Here is a 19441-nt window from a genome sequence, read left to right as displayed (position 1 = left end):
TGTTCCTCTGAGAAACAGCTTGTTTATTCACTCATGGTACAGATATAGGCATCATTACCTCATTGATAGTCAGTATTTAAATCCTGAGTCTGGCTCTCTCCTCTAAATCTACATACTGCCCCTTTAATGACTACAGTGTGTTTGTGACCTTGCTTCGCGCTGTTTTGGACCTCTCGCTCGCCGTAGTTGTCATTGGTTCTCCTGCTGCTCCTCGGGACAGATGACAGAAGATGTTCGCGCTGCTGCGGCTGTATTAAGGCATCTTTAAACATGTCTGTGAATGGAGGCGGGAGCAGAGGGTTTTACTTCAACACCGTCTTGTCTCTGGCGCGGTCTCTGGCGGCTCACCAGCACGCGCCCATAGAAAAGGTAACGTTTGCTCGACAAGCTAACGACGGAAGCTAATACCTGTCAAACAGTCTCTGACACCGAGGCCCGTCCTTAACTTCGCCTCTCTGCCTCTGATGTCGATGTTATCACCTTTAAAACACAGTTAACTTCACTATCAATCTGCCAATGTGTGAATTATGGTGTTAATGTGAGATTTAATGGCGGTTGTAACGTCTGTAACTGACAGAAAGGTGGCTAACGTCGGCTAACGTTAGCTGTTTTGAACCTGGAGTTAATCTTCCTTCAGGTTAAAGACCTGCCGGCTGCTTGTTAAAGGAAAGAAAGCTGACACTGCTTTATAAATGTGCACCTTTTTCCTTTTTGATTAAACGTAATTGTCAAAATATGTCTTTATTATTTCACTCATACAGGCTGGTGACAGTTAGAGGGAACTTAAAAACCAGTTAGTGTCTGAATGTTGTTCTCTGTTCCTCCTCACAGAAAGAGAAGTAGAAGTCAGAGCTTCATGTTTTATCCTGTAAACAAAACAATCTAGACAATATAATATATTATCAAGTGACAAATCAATGCTAGAATCATGTTTCATTCATTTATCTTGTGCCACCCATTAACTAATGTTGAAGGAGTGTCTGTTGATGAGGATTTTGAGAAAATCAATTGGCAAATATTTGATCATTCAGTTAATCCATGAATCCATAACAAGCTGCTCTCAGAGGAAAATAAGGTCTGAGAACACTGTTCGAAGCTAGAAAGGTGGCAGGGTCCGCCACATGTAAACACAGTTCAACAGTATAAATCGTGTTGTCCTTTAAGGCCAGTTTGTTTATTCCCTTTATTCAGTCATGAAAACAAAGAGAGTTTGATTATTTAGTTTGTTTAGGTGGAAAAAAAACTCCAACATACTGTTTTCACTTTGTTTTATTAGATTAGACATTTGCAAATAATGCAGATTAATATACACATGTGATGGAGAGGTGCAGAAACACCTCAGAGGTGTTTGATCATGGCGCCCTCCACTGCAAAGACTACATCAGTTGTAGAGAAAAACAAAATTATTAGACTGTCTTTGAGTCCGTCGTTCAATATTGTCCAGTCGTACTGTGTCCAATATTCCTCATTCAAAAAACAGTTGATTCAGTAATTGTGAACAAGAGCAGTCTGTATTTTATTAGTACGTTATTGCCATCGATGTTTCTTTGAACTAATCGCAGCATTTTCGAGTGACAGTCGGTGTCAATGAGTTTGGCAGAAGCGATCAATAGTAAATGAGAACAGGCTGAAGCATCAACCGGGAGAAACAGACAGCTGTCCCAGGATCACTGTGTGTCTGTTGTTTATTAGAACGTTTATAGCTTTAACATTTGATTGGTAGTATGAAGTGTAGTGTCGTCGTGATCCTGGATTTTCTATCTTTGATAAAATATCACAGAAAATATAAATATTTCATAACAATATCAATGTCCGTTACCATTCTTAATTCCAAAAGATTGACACAACATTGAGGACAAAAAACATTAGATGTTTATTTCAAAATAAATACAACAAGGCTATAACATGACGACAAAGTACGACTTTCTTGGCTTGTAATAAAAAACAGTGACAGAGTGACTAGTAAATATTAAATATAAACTTTTTTAGAAACATAAGATCCGGCTTTTGAAACTAATGTGCGTGTGTCAACTCACTGTCAGAGGATCAGTTTGTGTCTGTGTCACTGTGCAAAATACAATAGAGTCCATGTAATCCTGTGTATTATACATGTACACTGTTGATGGGAACTTGGAGGCAGCAGGAACCCCAAAACTGGTTAATCTGGCCATGACAAGAGGGCGGTATGAGCTCCATATAACAGATTTATTATGAAGTACAAGTCATGACAGGCAGACGAAGGATTCGCAAGAGGGAGGCGACCAACTTGAAGTTCCAGCAGTGAATACAAACAGAACCTGAAATAGCATTTCATCTCGCAGAACATGTTAGACATGGTTGACTGACGTGTTACTCACTCAGGAGGTTAGGATTTGCGGTCAGAGATTAAAGGAGGCCACAAGGCAGCTTCTGAAATACTTTGAAAGAGCAAACACAGTTTGAACTGATAAGACCAAACGCCAGCTGAGATTCAAAATGGAGAAACCAGAGCAGGAAGTTTATTCTATGATGAAAGAGCTGCAGCAGCAATAATACACGGAGCAGTCCGCCCATTGTGTTATTGTGTAAGTGGACTGTAGGTTTATTTCTGCCTTTTTATGTCTATGTAAAGTCTTCAGTGTTGGTTGGATTGGTTTGATGGTTTCCAGGCCAATCACTGATAAAGATATATTATCTGTAATTAACAATGAAATCAAATTCTGCAGTGATTAGTCTATGATAGCAGACTGAATATCTTTAGCTTGTGGACAAAATGAGACATTCAAGGACGTCATCTTGAACTTTTGGAAACACTGATCGACATTTTTCTGACATTTTATAGACCGAACATAGAATCTGTAAATACATAAAGTAATGAACAGATGAATCGATATTAAAATTGTTAGTTGCAGCCCTACAAGGATCAACTGTCACGTTCAACAGAGAGCAGCAGCAAGTCTTCACCAGCTCGTCTGGCATGTATCGGTATGAGAAAATCATTCAACCAATTGATTTTCAGTTGATCGGCTAACAGCTTTATTGACGGACCGTTTGACTTCTGGACCTGTGACTGTGTGTCAGTCTAGTGGGATCTACTTCATCACACACGCCTCGTTGTTTGTACAGTAACCTCCTTCCAGTGTGCGTCAGAACAGCCGTCGGTACTCAGGAACATATTGTTGCATTATGTTGATTTAAGAATCGGTTGTGATGGAAGTACGCTGTTGATTCGACTCCAACTTTGTCATTTATTCTCCCCGGGGACACAGTTTTTCCCGGCTCAATAAAGGGCTGCGGGGGTGTGTAAGCACATCAGGTCGAGCTCTAAACCCAAATCCCTTTTTTAATTTAATTACTGTTTTGGCACTGACGAACGTACCAATGCTGAGATATTTCGCTTTTAAAATCCAGTGCTAATATTTTCTATGGCAGATATGACCAGACGCCATCCATCCTTCAACAGCATCATCGGTTTAAAAGATCCCTATACACTCAGTAATGGATCCAACGCTGATCTCATTTTCTCTCTCTCTCTTTTAAGTCTCTCTCATCCGTTTAGTCCGTCTCTTTAGCATTAAGCTAATTAATGCCAGAGGCAGGTTTGGCTCGATTCCTGCAGCACATTCAGGTCAACCAAATCATTAACGCTAATGGAACCAGAAATGAGCGATGTGTCTGTTAAAGCCCCGAGGGCAGGGGAAGTGTGTGCTTTTAAAAGATTGTTTTCTCTAAATTGCTCATTGTAATGGAAACAGCGGTAGATTTGATCCACGTGTCGTCCTCTCACAGGTCCAGAAGCTACAATGCATGTGTCCCGTGGATTTCAGAGGCGTCTTCCAGCTGGATGAGAGGAGGAGGGATGCTGTCATTGCACTGGGCATCTTTCTAGTAGAGTCAAACCTGCAGGTAAACATTGTACCTTTACTTACAAGTCCAATCAAAGCTTTTATTATCATATAAACAGTCAAATGTGTACAAGGAAATCCCTCCCTTGTCTTCCACTCCATGTAACACGCTGTGGATCACTTGTGTTGCAGCACAAAGATGCTATCGTCCCGTATCTTCTCGGGCTGCTTAAAGGGCTCCCTAAAGTTCAGTGGATTGAAGAAAGCTCTGAACGCAAAGGAAGGGGTAACTGTACCCCTCTCATTCTGTTCATATGTTTGTAACAATATTAAATGTGTCATATAATATTCACTGTAATTGTCTGTTGTGTAATTTGACGTCATGTTTCATGTTTCCTGGCTTGCAGCGACCCTTCCTGTCGCAGAGATCTTCAGCTTTTCTCTTGTAACTCTGCTCTCAGATGTCGCCCAACGTGATGAGACCTTACGAGGACAGGTGTGTGTGTGTTTCAGTGTGTGTGTGTGTGTGTGTGAGTCTGTCTGTGTCTCCAACTACTTACATTATCCCAGGAGTTTAAAACAATGTTCAAAAACAGAGAATCTGTAGTTAAACTCATGGTAGTTCAGTCATTCAGTCACCTGTTGCTATAACTTCCTCGTAAACACCCAATATTTCCTCAGAGAGTCAGAAAGGAAGTCAACAAACATGACTAAACGTTATGTAAACACAATTTTAATGCATTACGCCCTTCAGTTAATATTTCAACCTGAGTCTTAACAGATAAACTGATAAAATCTGCAACAGTGGTTGTTTAACAGTCAAGTTAACAACTCCCATGATCCCACGCTGCTTCACCACGTCATCAAACTTTATCTTTTGCTTCAACATGATCATGTTGAAGGGGAGTACGTGATGATGTAACATTTGTGTCAGATCCTGGAGGCGATCATGGACATCATGCAGGTCCTGCAAGACATCTGCAAGAATCCAGAGGATCATGATAAAGGTCTCAACATAACACACCTCATGCTTCCTTTGTGTGTTACTAAGCTGTTCCACGTTATGATATTTTCCACTGCTAACTCACTCTGTAACCTTTTTTCCGTACAGAGTACCTGTGTAAGTACGTCGTGCCCACCCTGCTCGGTGTTGCCCGAGCATTTGGACGCTACAGCAACACGGATGAGCCGTTACTGTCCAAGCTGTTCCCTCGACCGGTTGCTCCTGTGCTGCCTACCCCCGAGGAAACCGATGCGATACACCGACGTTCCTTTAATGACTTCCGCTCCATCCTGCCCAGCTCTCTGCTCACGGTGTGTCAGGCAGACACTCTGAGGCGTAAAGCCACTTCTCTGTCCAGCGTGTCCCAACAGGTACAGATGATAAGGGTTGAAGTTAAGGAACTCAAAAAAAGAAAAGACGACAACACTCTCACTGTTTTTCTGTGTTTCCAGGCCAGTCCAGAGAGAGCCTGTCTGACTCCCAGCTCACCCGCTGACTCCTCTGCACAGTACTTTGAAGGTCAGTACCCGAGGCCTTCAGGGACCCTCTCTGACCTGCTGAGGAACACGCTTCAAAAGTTTCTGCTCTCCCTCCTCAGGCTCATACCTGCCTGATGGCAGTGCAGTGGACCCTGATTACTACTTCTCCACCATCAGCTCCAGCTTCTCCGTCTCCCCTCTGTTCACTGGAAGCAGCTCTGGAGAGTTTCATGTCCCTCTGGATATGCTCAGACAGCTCCTCCACATGGTGAGCAGCCACAGCAGCAGAACAGATGCATTTGATTAAGAGAATTTGATGTAAAGAAAATAAAAATGTGCTAATTTGATTCTCTCAAACAGGTCGAACAGTTTGTCTCTGAGTCGTTTTTAAAATCTCTGGATGACTCCCTGGCAGAACTTCTCGAGGTATGACGCTTAAATCACTGCAGATGTTTATTTACTCGTACTTTCTTCAGCCCCGTTCAAACCTCAGTATTAACATCCATCTTGAGTGATCATTGATACATTTCTTCTACTTTTTTGACAGTTGAGCCCTGGTCTTCATCTCTACTACAAAACCTTCAGTGATCCTCTGTACGTAGCCATTTTCAAAATGCTGAGAGACACGCTGTACAATTTAAAAGGTAAATAATCCACTTTCTTCAAATTTAAATGAAATTTCTCCCCTAAAATGTGACTGTAACAATACCAGTGTACTTCTTGTGTTCTCCAGACCTTCAGACAGATTTCGTGAAGGAGGTTCATGACTTCGTGCTGGAGCAGTTCAGCAGCAGCCAGTCGGAGCTGCAGAGGATCCTGCACGACGTCGAGTACCTCCAGAGTGAGCTGAGCCCGCTCAAACTGCGCTGCCAGGCCAACGCCGCCTGTGTGGACCTCATGGTGTGGGCCGTGACTGAAGAGCAGGGTGAGAAATCAGTCCATCCACACAGGAAGTCACCCGTCTCAAAAGTCATCTCTGAAAATCTATATTTTCTTCCCCAGGCGCTGAGAACCTTTGCACCAAACTATCAGAGAAGCTGCAGTCCAAGACGTCCAGTAAAGTCATCATCGCTCACATGCCGCTCCTCATCTGCTGCTTACAGGTAACAGCAAACTGCTTGTTGTCTCTCCTGTAAGAACCACCTGAAGACAAATGGGAAGAAACTTTATGTTAATGTGTGCAACAAAATACGACGATGAGGACATTTTGCCACTGGTTCCTCAAGTCGTGACAACACTGCTGTTTCTAATTAAACTAGATATTTTGCAGCTCAATATGTAGAGTACAGTGCAGCCTTAGTTTTCAACGTGTATAAAAAGTCCGTCTCTGTGTGTGTTTGTGTGTGTTCCTTCAGGGTTTGGGTCGTCTGTGTGAGCGCTTTCCTGTGGTCGCCCACTCCGTCACCATGTCCCTGAGAGACTTCCTGGTGGTTCCCTCTCCTGTGCTGGTGAAGCTGTACAAATACCACAGCCAGTACACTCCAGGTAACAACAGAGCGCTCAACATTCAATAGCTTTATTTTGTCTAGTGAAATGTTTCCTTATCAAATCCTTTATCTTTTTAAAGCAGGCGGCGAGATAAAGATCCACGTGACCAACGAACATTCCCAGTCGACTCTCAGCACACATGCGAGCAAGAAGAGTCAGCCGTCCATGTACGAACAGCTGCGGGACATCTCCATAGACAACATCTGCAGGTGAGTTCACACACATACACACCTGTACAGCACACTCAGACACACACTAGTATCAACATGTCTTCACTCTCAAATCCCTCTGTCCGTCCTCAGGTGCCTGAAAGCCGGACTGACCATGGATAATGTGATCGTAGAAGCTTTTCTCGCCAGCCTGTCCAACCGTCTCTACATCTATCAGGAGAATGATAAGTAAGTCGAACACATTATCCTGACTTTGATGAGATTGAAAAGTCTTTACATGTGTTCCTCCTCTCTTGCTCAGGGATGCTCACTTGATCCCAGACCACACCATCAGGGCTCTGGGTCACATTGCCGTGGCCTTACGGGACACCCCCAGAGTCATGGAGCCCATCCTCCAGATCCTGCAGCAGAAGTTCTGCCAGCCGCCGTCGCAGCTCGATGTCCTCATCATAGACCAGCTTGGTTGCATGGTCATCACGGGCAATGTAAGTCTTTGTGTGTCTTCAAAACCGTGCCAGTCTCAGCTCGTGTAAACTGTAGTTTTAGAACATATTTAACCACTTAATGAACGCCCCAATTTTAAGGTTGTTTTTCCAAAACGACATACCGAAATTAAAAGCATGACAGCTCCCACATAGTTTGAGACTCGGGGATGTGCTTGGTACCATTGGAAAGGTAACACCCTCAGGTTTTTTTCTAGACGTGTAAGTGTGATTCTATGACATACTGACACAGAGTTACAGAGGTTGGAAGACAGGTTTTGGTTTCCGTCCAATTCAAATGTTAATAAACTGACTAAGGTATAAGGGCTAAGCTAAGACCCTGCAGGGTTTCCTGCTTGTTCGACACTTGTAGCTAGTTTTGGGTAAAATGACATGGATATTCCCATTCTGTGGACTCTTGCCGAACTATGAGAAAAAAATTGTGGCATGACGTTGTAGCTGTGGAAAAAGGGAACACTCCGAAGGTTTGTAGGCATTCTTGCTTCTGCGGTAGAGGGCTCTTTCTAATGTTGTGTCATGGTGAGTTTAGAAGCTATTACATGGTCTGGAAATAACTTTTTTAGGCTTAAAATAATCACGACAGTCTCAGCTTTCCAACAGTGAGTATATACTGTTAAGATCTGATGCTTAAAACTATTAGCAAAAAAAAACTATTCGTTTTTACGAAAGGTGTTCGTTTAGTGAAGGGTGTCCCTATGTTGGACCTGTTTTCCAACATCGTAACTTTGTCTTTCCTTTACTTTAGCAATACATCTACCAGGAGGTGTGGAATTTGTTCCAGCAGATCAGCGTCAAAGCTAGCTCCATGGTCTACTCCACCAAAGACTACAAAGACCATGGATACAGGTGAGCATGAGAACATGAGAAAGTGATGAGTGTGAGAATATGCTACCTCTGATGTAGAAGAGTAAATAAATGTTCTCTCCTCTGTTTTTTGTAGACACTGTTCCCTGGCTGTGATAAACGCTCTGGGTAACATAGCGGCCAACCTTCAGGCGGAGCAGATGGTCGACGAGCTGCTGGTCAACCTGCTGGAGCTTTTTGTTCAGCTGGGCTTGGAAGGGAAGCGAGCCAGTGAGAGAGCGTCAGACAAAGGCCCGACTCTGAAGGTATGACACATTAATGCAAGGGGGGGGTGGTCAGAACACAGGTGGGTCCAGCAAAAATGTGTAAAGATGGAGGAGATCAATGCCGCTGCTAGAATCCCTTAAAGCTTTGTTGCGTCAGGACGTACTGAGGAAGAAGCTGGTTAATCAAATTCAAAATGAATCATCTTGGCACCTGATATATGTCCATTAATAGACGTCCGCAAACTCGTGTTTCTCACCAGGCATCAAGCAGTGCTGGAAACCTCGGTGTCCTTATTCCAGTTATTGCAGTGGTGAGTGTTTTAATATTTACAGCCTTTTCAGATTTCATCACATTGTTTTTATAACCTGTTCATTAGGGTGTTAGCATCATTGTTAATGAAGGGTCATATTTACTCTCTTCTTCTTCTTCTTCTTCTTGTGCTGCTGTTAGCTGACTAAGAGGTTGCCACCAATTAAGGAAGCAAAGCCTCGTCTGCAGAAGCTCTTCAGAGACTTCTGGCTTTACTCTGTCGTCATGGGATTTGCTGTGGAGGGCTCAGGTTGGTTCAGTCACACATTTATATTCTTGTCTTCGCTGCACATTATGTACAAAACACTTCACACTGAATTAGATAATGCACTTAATACCACTTCAACATCATGATTTGTTGATGCTGAACCTTCAGGTCTGTGGCCAGAGGAATGGTACGAGGGAGTTTGTGAGATTGCGACCAAATCGCCGCTGCTCACATTTCCCAGCGGGGAGCCTTTACGCTCAGAGCTGCAGTACAACTCTGCCCTGAAGAACGACACTGTCACTCCGGTATGAGACCACACATGCACACGTATGCTCTCGTGTTAAGTGTGTGAGTTAGTTCATAGTTCATTGTTGTGTGTCAGGCGGAGCTGAATGATCTGCGCAGCACCATCATCAACCTGCTGGATCCTCCTCCTGAGGTCGCTGCTCTCATCAACAAACTGGACTTTGCCATGTCCACATATCTGCTGTCTGTTTACAGATTGGAATACATGAGGTATGAAACCATATCCACAGAGAATATACTGACTCAAGTGCTGGACGATGTGCAGCTTTTAAAATTGGTCATTTATGATGTTTCCCCTTCGTCTCTCAGGATGCTGCGAGCTCTCGACTCCGACCGCTTTCAGGTCATGTTTCGATACTTTGAAGACAGAGCGATCCAGAAAGATAAATCTGGTAAGCAAAAGAGAAATGACACAAAACTTTATAAAACCACTGTGTTGTCTATTATATGCATTAATTTTAATGTACTCTCTGCAGGCATGATGCAGTGTGTGATTGCCGTAAGCGACAAGGTGTTTGAAGTCTTCCTGCACATGATGGCTGAAAAAGTAAGTCACATTTGTGTCCTGTTTGGAGTGTTTTTAGATTTCTGTTTAATGACTCAATGGATGATATTTACTGGTGATCTGAGGCCCTTTTTAGGCACTAAACAAACAGTTTGTACTTACTGGGAGGACTTTACTGAAGGTTTTGTGCTTGTAACGTAGGGGAAATGCAGCAGAGTCAGAGGAGGGAATGAAAATGTATAGAAGTAGCTGCGGCACTTAATTTATCACATATAACATCTGTGAATCTGCTGTGTCTCATCAGACCTGCACAGGGAGCGAGAGACCTAATCTGAATACAATTTTATTTTCAGGCGAAGACCAAAGCCCACGAGGAGGAGCTGGAACGCCACGCTCAGTTCCTCTTGGTTAACTTCAACCACATCCACAAGAGGATCCGCAGAGTGGCTGACAAATACTTGTCTGGCTTGGCTGAAACGTGAGAGTGCATTTAAACACGTTTATGATACAACACGGACTCCTCAATTAACAGTTTAAAAAGAAGAGTCTCAGCAGCGTCAACAGTATTTTCTCTCTCCTCAGTTTCCCCCACTTGTTGTGGAGCGGCCGCGTGCTGAGGACGATGTTAGACATCCTGCAGACACTTTCGCTCTCACTCAGTGCAGTAAGTGATGCAAAAATAGACTTATCAAACCTTCAGTCAGTCTTTTAACTTCATGGATGTAACGATGTTTATTCCGTGTTCCAGGACATTCATAAAGACCAACCGTATTACGACATCCCAGACACGCCGTACAGAATCACCGTCCCAGACACATACGAAGCCAGAGAGGTAATGTTGATGTATTCAGAACCAGTTATTCAATCCAGAGTTTGAACGAATTGTGAGAAAAGTGCCTGTTTTAAACATGTGACACACATATAAGACATATTATATTTTAACTTGTAGAGCATAGTGAAGGATTTCGCTGCACGTTGCGGTGAGATCCTCAAAGAGGCCATGAAGTGGGCGCCATCTGTGACCAAATCACACCTCCAGGTAACATTTATTCTACAAAATAAGATTAAATGTTGGGCTTAAACTTGGATTTGCTCACTGTACTGTTTTGGTCTTTTTCAGGAGTACCTGAACAAACATCAGAACTGGGTGTCGGGTCTCTCCCAGCACACCGGCCTCGCCATGGCCACAGAAAGCATCCTGCACTTCGCCGGCTACAACAGACAGAGCACCACACTGGGGGTCGGTCATTTATTAGTCATGGTTTCATTTTATTGTGATGATGTTGGGAACAAAAGTGGCTCTAGTATGGAGCCCTGTGGGACACCACAACTACTATAACTGCTTAAATCACTGCTTCGTTGTTTCCGTTCAGTTAAATATAATTTATTATAGAAAGAGAAAGAGCAATGTGATGTATTCAGTTCTTGAAATGGTTTAATAAAGTCTGTCTGTGTGTGAGACACTTTATATCTTCCTTTTCAATCAGTTACATTTCACATGTTTTCACCTGTAGTCCACTCAGCTGACTGAGCGGCCGGCCTGTGTGAAGAAGGACTACTCTAACTTCATGGCCTCCCTCAACCTCAGGAACAGATACGCTGGAGAGGTGAAACCACCAAATCATACCAGATGATGTCCATCTCCATGTCTGCTCTCTTTACTATGAGAGAGTAGTATACGTGGCTTCTCAATTTCATATCTGCTCTCTTCTGTCTGCAGGTGTCTGGTATGATCCACTTCGCCCAGGCAATTCGAGGACAGTCCGATCTGGGTCGGCTGATGATCAAGCAGATGGAAGAAGCTCTGGACTCTGCGCAGCCTGAGTCTTTCACGGAGGCCATGTTCAAACTGGCCGCCTTGCTCATCAGCAGCAAAGGTTTCGCTTTGCTCTCGGCTTTTAAACACACGTGGTTATGTTTTAAACCAAACGCAGAGATATTCTGTTCTATTCTGTTCTTGTCTGACTGTTGTTCTGTCTCAACCGGACTCTAGACTGCGACCCTCAGCTCCTGCACCACCTCTGCTGGTCTCCTCTCAAGATGTTCACAGCTCACGGCATGGAAACAGCCATCGCTTGCTGGGAGTGGCTGCTGGCAGCTCGTGTCGGAGTCGAAGTACCGGTATGTAGTTGTTGTTTTTTTATATAATTTCCTTCCTGTGTTCTTTGTGCTGTCAGTGCATTTGTATATCACTCTCCTCTCTGGCCGTCTAGTTTATGCGAGAGATGGCGGGCGCCTGGCAGATGACCGTGGAGCTGAAGATGGGCTTGTTCTCAGACGCTCAGGTGGAGGCTGATCCTCTGGCTGCATCAGAGGAGAGTCAGCCAATCCCCTGCCCTCCAGATGTTACTCCTCACCAGATATGGATCGAGGTCAGACAGAAAATATTCTGCTTCTACAACATGTTCTCATCAATCTTCTTCCCTTCCACTTATTGCCTTTATAACTGCCTTTTTTTCTCCTCCAGTTTCTGGTCCAGAGGTTTGAGATCGCTAAGTATTCCAGCGCAGATCAGGTGGAGATCTTCGGCAGTTTGCTACATCGCTCGCTGTCCCTAAATGTCGGTGGAGCTAAGAGTAGCCTCAACCGCCACGTGGCTGCCATTGGACCTCGATTCAGGTACATAAAACACACACAAAGATAATGTACAGAATGTTTATGAAGTGAACTGGTTTGTAGCAAACATCTCTGCGCTTCAGGCTGCTGACTTTGGGTCTGGCGCTGCTCCACTCTGACGTCCTCACCAATGCAACTGTAAGAAATGTGCTCCGAGAGAAGATCTACTCTACAGCCTTCGACTACTTCAGGTACAAACATCTGTAGTTTTCATGCAGTCGAGCTGTTTGTCTCTAATAATTTTCATTTAAATGGTTCTTAATTAAGTCTATGAAATGTCGTCAGATCACTCCAATAATCAAAATTAGACAAAAGTTTAGTAAAACACCGAAAAATCTAACAAATAAAAGCTTTACTTACTAAACATTTTGCCAACTAACTCAGTTATTGATCATCTAACTCTGTTGTCTGTCTCTCCAGCGTGACTCCAAAGTTTCCCACCCAAGGCGACAAGAATCTGCGCGAGGACATCAGCATCATGATCCGTTTCTACGCCGGCATCCTGTCCGACAAGAAGTACCTGGCAGCGTGCCACTTGGTCCCACCTGGTGAGCTTGGTACTACCCCAGCCCCGAGCACGCTCTCTGCCGGGATTTTTGGATCGCTTATCGTGTCCAGCACTTCTCCGATTTCGATCTTAAGTAAGCCTGAAGCGGTGGAGCTCGGACTGCACTGCAGCAGCGGCATGAGTTCTTTTTTTTTTCTCCTTTTTTTTTACGCATGTCAAATTTGACACTTTTTATCCTCACAATGCTGCTGGTAGATCTGTCTGTGTTAACAACCTAGATCTTTATGTTTCTAAAGCTTTATGTTCCTCTACGTTCCTCTTCTTGTCCCTCATATTTTCTTAAAACTTCCTGCATTTACACTTCCTCTTTTACTTTTCAGTATCTTACGCCTTAAAACTTTATCTGTTTTTCACCCTTAATTTAAAGCAGCTGTGAGGAAAACATTTGTCAAATTTGTCATTCGCGTTAAGATGCATGATTTTCATCATGTCAGCCCACCCGTCTGCCCCCCTCCTCGATCAACTTCAACAGAAGAAACGACAAATTAAACATGTTTTTTCTTCCATCCCAGAAATTCCTCTCCTCTTCATTCCCGACGTTCCCGAGAAAAGACATCGTTTCATTCTCATATACATCGAATCGCTTCAGGTAGACAAGTCCTCTAACTGCTGATCCTGGTTCAGATTAATCTACCTGCAGCCCGGCCTCTCGCGCATTAACAAGACAAAATAACATCTGACCCAGTATCAGTGGTTCAAGGCAACTTCTACCAACATGTAAATCCCGCTGGATTCCCCTGCTTTCAAATGCATGACCATCACAGCCGCAGAGGACTAACTGATGCAGCTCATCTCGCTCCTCAGAAACTCCCTCATCATCGATCATATTGTTGATGTTTCTCTCTCTTGTCATAAACTTGTGATATTGACTCAGGATGGTTTGTAACAAACAACTCAAAATATTACCAAGTCTGTTTGATTTGTAGTTGAAAATATCTCAATACACTTAAAAAGCGCTAATAAAGAATAAAGTTCTTCTGTCGTTATGTCTCTGCCACACTAAATCTGTTTGCATGTGAACAGATAATCAGGACCCGTCCTTGAACAGTCTGTCCGTTATGAATGCCGCCGACCTCCGCAGCAGCATCGACTCCAGCTCTCGCTCCCAGCAGAGCGGCCAGGGATGGATCAACACCTACCCGCTGTCCAGTGGCATGTCCACCACGTCCAAGAAATCAGGTACCACTCACCATCAGCATGTGAACAGATCGCCTGTGTCAGAGAAGATAGCTAGTTATAAAGTTCCTCCAGAAAAACGCGATTATGCGATCGCATAATTCAATGCATAATCAGCCAAAGTCCGCATATTTATGTGGGGGCTGCATTTTTTCAAATACGCCGCACTTTCGCCGCATAAATTGCAGATTTCCGCGCAAAATATGCGCGGCTTGCATGATTTCATAATTCCCGCATTTTCGTTGCAAAAAAGTCACATATATCTCAGCAGAAAGTTGAAAAATGTTGCGTTTGCCTCACACATAGCAGCCATTTTCCCCTGTTGCCATGGGAACGTTATGAAGTGACCTAATTACACAACGTGAACATCGTCGAAAAGCTGCAAACCCCGTGATGAAGCCATGATGAAGCCCGCAAATCAGTCTCATTTGCCAACAAAAAAAATCATACTAGTTTTAAAAACCTTCCAGCTGTAAGTATATTAGTAGTATGTAAATGTATGGTACAGTAAGAGATGCACTTTGTGCATTGGAAGCACTTATTTTAACAGAAGATGTCTGTTTTGTATAACTACCTCTGTAAAACAGGAAGCACATTTTATTTTTGTATATTTTCTTTATCCATATTTACAGAAGTTGTAGCATATTCCTTTTGTAAAGCTACAGAACTTCTTTGACTCTTCATTGTTTTGTAAGTTTGAGCCATGTATTTATTAAGGTCTGAAATAAAATAATCACTTAAACATTCCCAGCACTTTCTGTGATGTAGTATGCTGCTTATCATAGGAAGTAATGAGAAATGACTCTTTACATTAAGGATCCTAGTGAGAACAGGGTGTTGGGGGAATCACTTTTTTTTCCTCTTTTTATTATCAAACCGCAGTTTTTGCAAGTTCCCGCAATTTCATCGCATAAAATTGCATAAATATCCCGCATATTCCATCGCATTTTTTAAGAAAACGTGCCGCATAATCAAGGATTTTTGCCCGCACTAATCACAAAAAAACTCGTGTTTTTCTGGAAGAACTGGTTATAGTTTTGTGTCTAGTGTTGTATTTAAACATATAAAGTGTCCAGAGACATATTGGTCTGACTGTTTGTACCTCCTCTCCTCTCAGGCGCATCCAAGAAGAGTAACAGAGGGACGCAGCTTCACAAATACTACATGAAGCGCAGGACTCTGCTGCTGGCTTTACTGGTGAGGACTGATGATGATTTATCATGTTCCTGCTGCTCAGTATCAACCCAGTCTTCATGCTCGCTTTCTCTCTTCACATTCTGTGTCTCTTCAGGCCAGTGAGATCGAACGTCTGACGACGTGGTACAACCCGCTGTCCACTCAGGAGCTGGCCATCGCCACGGAGCAGTCGGTGGAGACCAGCATCGCCAACTGGAGGTCCAAATACATCAGTCTGACGGAGAAGCAGTGGAAGGACAACGTCAACCTGGCCTGGGGGATCGCACCTTACCTGGCTATGCAGTTACCAACAAGGTAGTTACTCTCTGACACAATTGAAACTGTGTGACTTTATAAAAGAAAACCTTCAAAACAGACGTAAAAGACCCTAAAACATTAGGGAATATTGGATGTGATGGTTCTGTTAGGTCTCATTTACACCAAATCAGGTGTTGTGCTCATCGTTGTGCAGCAGTCTAGGAAGACACAGCTAGGAGAGTATCATCATTTGGTTTTCCAGCTCTCATCTCTCATCTTTTGTTTCCAGGTTCAAGAATGACGCCATTGTCGCTGAAGTGACCCGGCTGGTGCGACTGGACCCCGGAGCTGTCAGCGATGTACCTGAGGCCGTCAAGGTGAGATCACCGAGTCGAGTGCAGCTCAGCTAACGAGCTTCAGAAAAATGTTTCTGACTTGATTTTTCTTTCGTAGTTCCTGGTGACGTGGCACACGATCGATGCCGACTCTCCTGAGCTGAGCCACATCCTGTGTTGGGCTCCAGCTGACCCGCCCACCGGCCTGTCCTACTTCAGCAGCATGTACCCTCCTCATCCTCTCACCGCGCAGTACGGGGTGAAGGTGCTCCGCTCCTTTCCTCCTGTAAGTCACACACTCGGAGCTTCAGATTATCAGTTATCAGTGGAGAAATCACGGCTCTCCTCACGTTGCATTTGTTTTTCTCTTCACAGGATGCCATCTTGTTCTACATTCCTCAGATTGTTCAGGCCCTTCGTTACGACAAGGTAAACACTGAGTACTCTACCTTCACTGACTTCATAAAACTCCATGTACAAAGCAGTCAGTTCTATGTGATAATGTTTAAATCGTTATTCATGAAGCAGCAGTGATAAACTTTGATTTCTCCTGCTCAGATGGGATACGTGAGAGAGTACATCCTGTGGGCGGCACAGAAGTCTCAGCTTCTCGCCCACCAGTTCATCTGGAACATGAAGACTAACATCTTCATGGACGAGGAGGGACACCACAAAGACCGTGAGTGCAGACTCCACATGTGACCTCCATTAGACTGATTACAGAGAGCCTGATTTGAAGATGCTCGGAGGTTAATAGCAGGAATTAAGATAATTTCCAGGGAATTTCCACAAATAGAAATACCAGCAAGAACCTTTGTTCCTTCTAGCAGTAAATATCCGGCTGCTCTGCGTTAATGATATCTTTTCCTATTAAAGTGTAATTATATTGTCTGTCTGATGGGAAAACCCTTATTAGGCCTGATTAAATCAAATGAAGTTGCTGTAATCACACTCATTAATGTGTGCAGCTGACATCGGGGAGCTGTTGGAGCAGATGGTGGAGGAGATCACAGGTTCTCTGTCGGGTCCGGCCAAAGACTTCTACCAGAGAGAGTTTGACTTCTTCAACAAGATCACCAACGTGTCGGCCATCCTCAAGTAAAACATTCATCACTGTTACTTTATAAATCATTAGCTGACTACGGTGGCCCTGAAGTGCAAAACGCAAACGCAAATCAGAAAACACGAATGCAAATCTGAAACGCAAATGTTAATGTTGTGTTTTTTGATTTGCGTTCGTGTTTTTTTATTTGCTTTTTTTAATTTGCGTTTTTTGATTTGCGTTCGTGTTTTTTGATTTGCGTTCGTGTTTTTTGATTTGCGTTGTGTTTTTTGATTTGCTTTTTTTAATTTGCGTTTTTTGATTTGCGTTCGTGTTTTTTGATTTGCGTTTGTGTTTTCTGATTTGTGTTTGCGTTTTTTGATTTGCGTTCGTGTTTTTTGATTTGCGTTCGTGTTTTTTTATTTGCTTTTTTTAATTTGCGTTTTTTGATTTGCGTTCGTGTTTTTTGATTTGCGTTTGTGTTTTCTGATTTGTGTTTGCGTTTTTTGATTTGCGTTCGTGTTTTTTGATTTGCTTTTTTTAATTTGCGTTTTTTGATTTGCGTTCGTGTTTTTTGATTTGCGTTTGTGTTTTCTGATTTGTGTTTGCGTTTTTTGATTTGCGTTCGTGTTTTTTGATTTGCGTTCGTGTTTTCTGATTTGTGTTTGCGTTTTTTGATTTGCGTTCGTGTTTTCTGATTTGCGTTTGTGTTTTCTGATTTGCGTTTGTGTTTTCTGATTTGCGTTCGTGTTTTCTGATTTGCGTTTGCGTTTTTTGATTTGCGTTTGTGTTTTGCGTTTTTTATTTTGCGTTTTTTGATTTGCGTTCGTGTTTTTGAAATTGCATTCGTGTCTTTTGATTTGCGTTCGTGTCTTTTGATTTGCGTTCGTGTTTTTTGATTTGCGTTCGTGTTTTCTGATTTGCTGTTGTGTTTTGCACTTCAGGGCCACCGTAGCTGACAGGGAAATGTTGCGGTGTTGTGTAATACCAGATTTATTTGTGTTTTTCAGGCCGGTTCCGAAAGGGGAAGAGAGGAAGAGGGCGTGTCTCAAAGCTCTGTCAGATATCAAAGTCCAGCCAGGTAACAAACTGTCCCACGGATGGATGATTAAAACTGCAAACACCAACTGTGCTGCAGTGAGAAAACAGAGCACAGAATAAGTGTCAATAAACATCTATTCTAACAATTGTTTTTTAGGCTGTTACCTCCCGAGTAACCCTGAAGCCATCGTGCTGGACATCGACTACAAGTCTGGAACACCCATGCAGAGGTAACGGCAGGTTTTCATTCAGGTTTCACGTGGAGAAACTTCAGGTTGTGACTTCTCTTAACCCCAAATGTGTCTTCTCTGTCGTCACAGCGCTGCCAAGGCTCCTTATCTGGCCAAGTTCAAGGTGAAGCGCTGTGGTGTGAGTGAACTGGAGAGGGAGGGTCTCCGCTGCCCCTCTGACTCTCTGGAGGACGGAGAGGAGAATCCAGACGGCACACGCAGGATTTGCTGGCAGGCGGCCATCTTTAAAGTGGGAGATGACTGTAGACAGGTAACACAGAGGCAGACTAGATTAATTTCCTGGAACATTTCAGAGGAGGAAACCTGATTTCTCTTGTGACCCTCCTGCGTCTCTACAGGACATGCTGGCTCTGCAGATCATCGGGCTGTTTAAGAACATTTTCCAGCTGGTTGGCCTCGATCTGTTTGTCTTCCCCTACAGAGTGGTGGCCACTGCACCAGGGGTAAGACTCCAGTAGAAGAATCCAGTAACATCTGGTCTAAACCTCCTTTCTCAAGATTTTATTTTGCTAGTTTCATTAATTCCTAATATTTGTGTTTACATTTGACTTCCCTTTATCCAGATCAACACAGATCAGTTGTTACAGGGTCTATTTTGGGCCGAAACCCGTCTGATATCTAAGTTTCAGTAGTTTATGTGTAATCCTGCTGACAAACCAACCAACAAGCAGACAACGGCCAAAACAGAACCTCCTTTGTGGAGGTAAAACGTGGGTTAAAGATGTAATTTGCTTAAAGTATGTCGTTGCATCCCCATATCTCAAAGATAACACTGGTTTATGTATCTTAATTAGTTGGAATGATGGTCAAAACTTTGCAAAGAAGGTGCTAAATGTGTAATTTTATGTTCATACTCTTTATTAACTGATTCCCTCAGTGTGGAGTGATCGAGTGCATCCCAGACTGTAAGTCCAGAGACCAGCTGGGCAGACAGACGGACTTCGGGATGTACGACTACTTCCGTAATCAGTACGGCGATGAATCCACCCTCGCCTTCCAGAAGGTGCGCAGGTTTTAATTCTTCATGCATCTTCATTGATTGTCTCTCAGACTGCAAAGAGAGGGTCCAACATTAGTGTTATAATACATTGAAAAGCCTCTGTTTTTTTTAC

General features: G+C 43.4%; 1 protein-coding gene across 3 annotated transcripts; it reads left to right on the top strand.

Annotated features, from left to right (window-relative positions):
• Nucleotides 1-155: 155 nt before the first annotated feature.
• On the top strand, nt 156-19362 carry pi4kaa (phosphatidylinositol 4-kinase, catalytic, alpha a). 3 transcript variants are annotated; one of them, XM_030436612.1, is made up of 49 exons: nt 156-369; nt 3769-3885; nt 4017-4110; nt 4232-4320; nt 4759-4831; nt 4936-5198; nt 5280-5346; nt 5426-5574; nt 5667-5732; nt 5854-5950; nt 6040-6231; nt 6309-6409; nt 6662-6791; nt 6877-7003; nt 7097-7192; nt 7266-7449; nt 8213-8313; nt 8408-8576; nt 8798-8848; nt 8989-9097; nt 9224-9360; nt 9438-9571; nt 9671-9753; nt 9838-9908; nt 10220-10344; nt 10449-10530; nt 10615-10698; nt 10816-10905; nt 10987-11106; nt 11381-11473; nt 11587-11743; nt 11860-11987; nt 12080-12238; nt 12334-12485; nt 12566-12673; nt 12903-13123; nt 14074-14229; nt 15344-15423; nt 15518-15717; nt 15950-16037; nt 16114-16281; nt 16371-16424; nt 16554-16674; nt 16964-17093; nt 18048-18118; nt 18236-18308; nt 18399-18579; nt 18668-18772; nt 19207-19362. In XM_030436612.1, exons 1-49 carry the CDS (start codon nt 271-273, stop codon nt 19345-19347), a joined length of 5886 nt encoding a protein of 1961 aa, XP_030292472.1. In that variant the 5' UTR covers nt 156-270; the 3' UTR covers nt 19348-19362. The 3 variants fall into 3 exon arrangements, with proteins under 3 accessions (XP_030292472.1, XP_030292473.1, XP_030292471.1); XM_030436613.1 differs by having other exon boundaries at nt 6874-7003; nt 12903-13030; XM_030436611.1 differs by having other exon boundaries at nt 6874-7003.
• Nucleotides 19363-19441: the final 79 nt, after the last annotated feature.

The sequence above is a fragment of the Sparus aurata genome, chromosome 12 (assembly GCF_900880675.1).
Source record: "Sparus aurata chromosome 12, fSpaAur1.1, whole genome shotgun sequence".
Classification (NCBI taxonomy): domain Eukaryota; kingdom Metazoa; phylum Chordata; class Actinopteri; order Spariformes; family Sparidae; genus Sparus; species Sparus aurata.
This window is presented reverse-complemented; position numbering and strand designations above follow the sequence as displayed.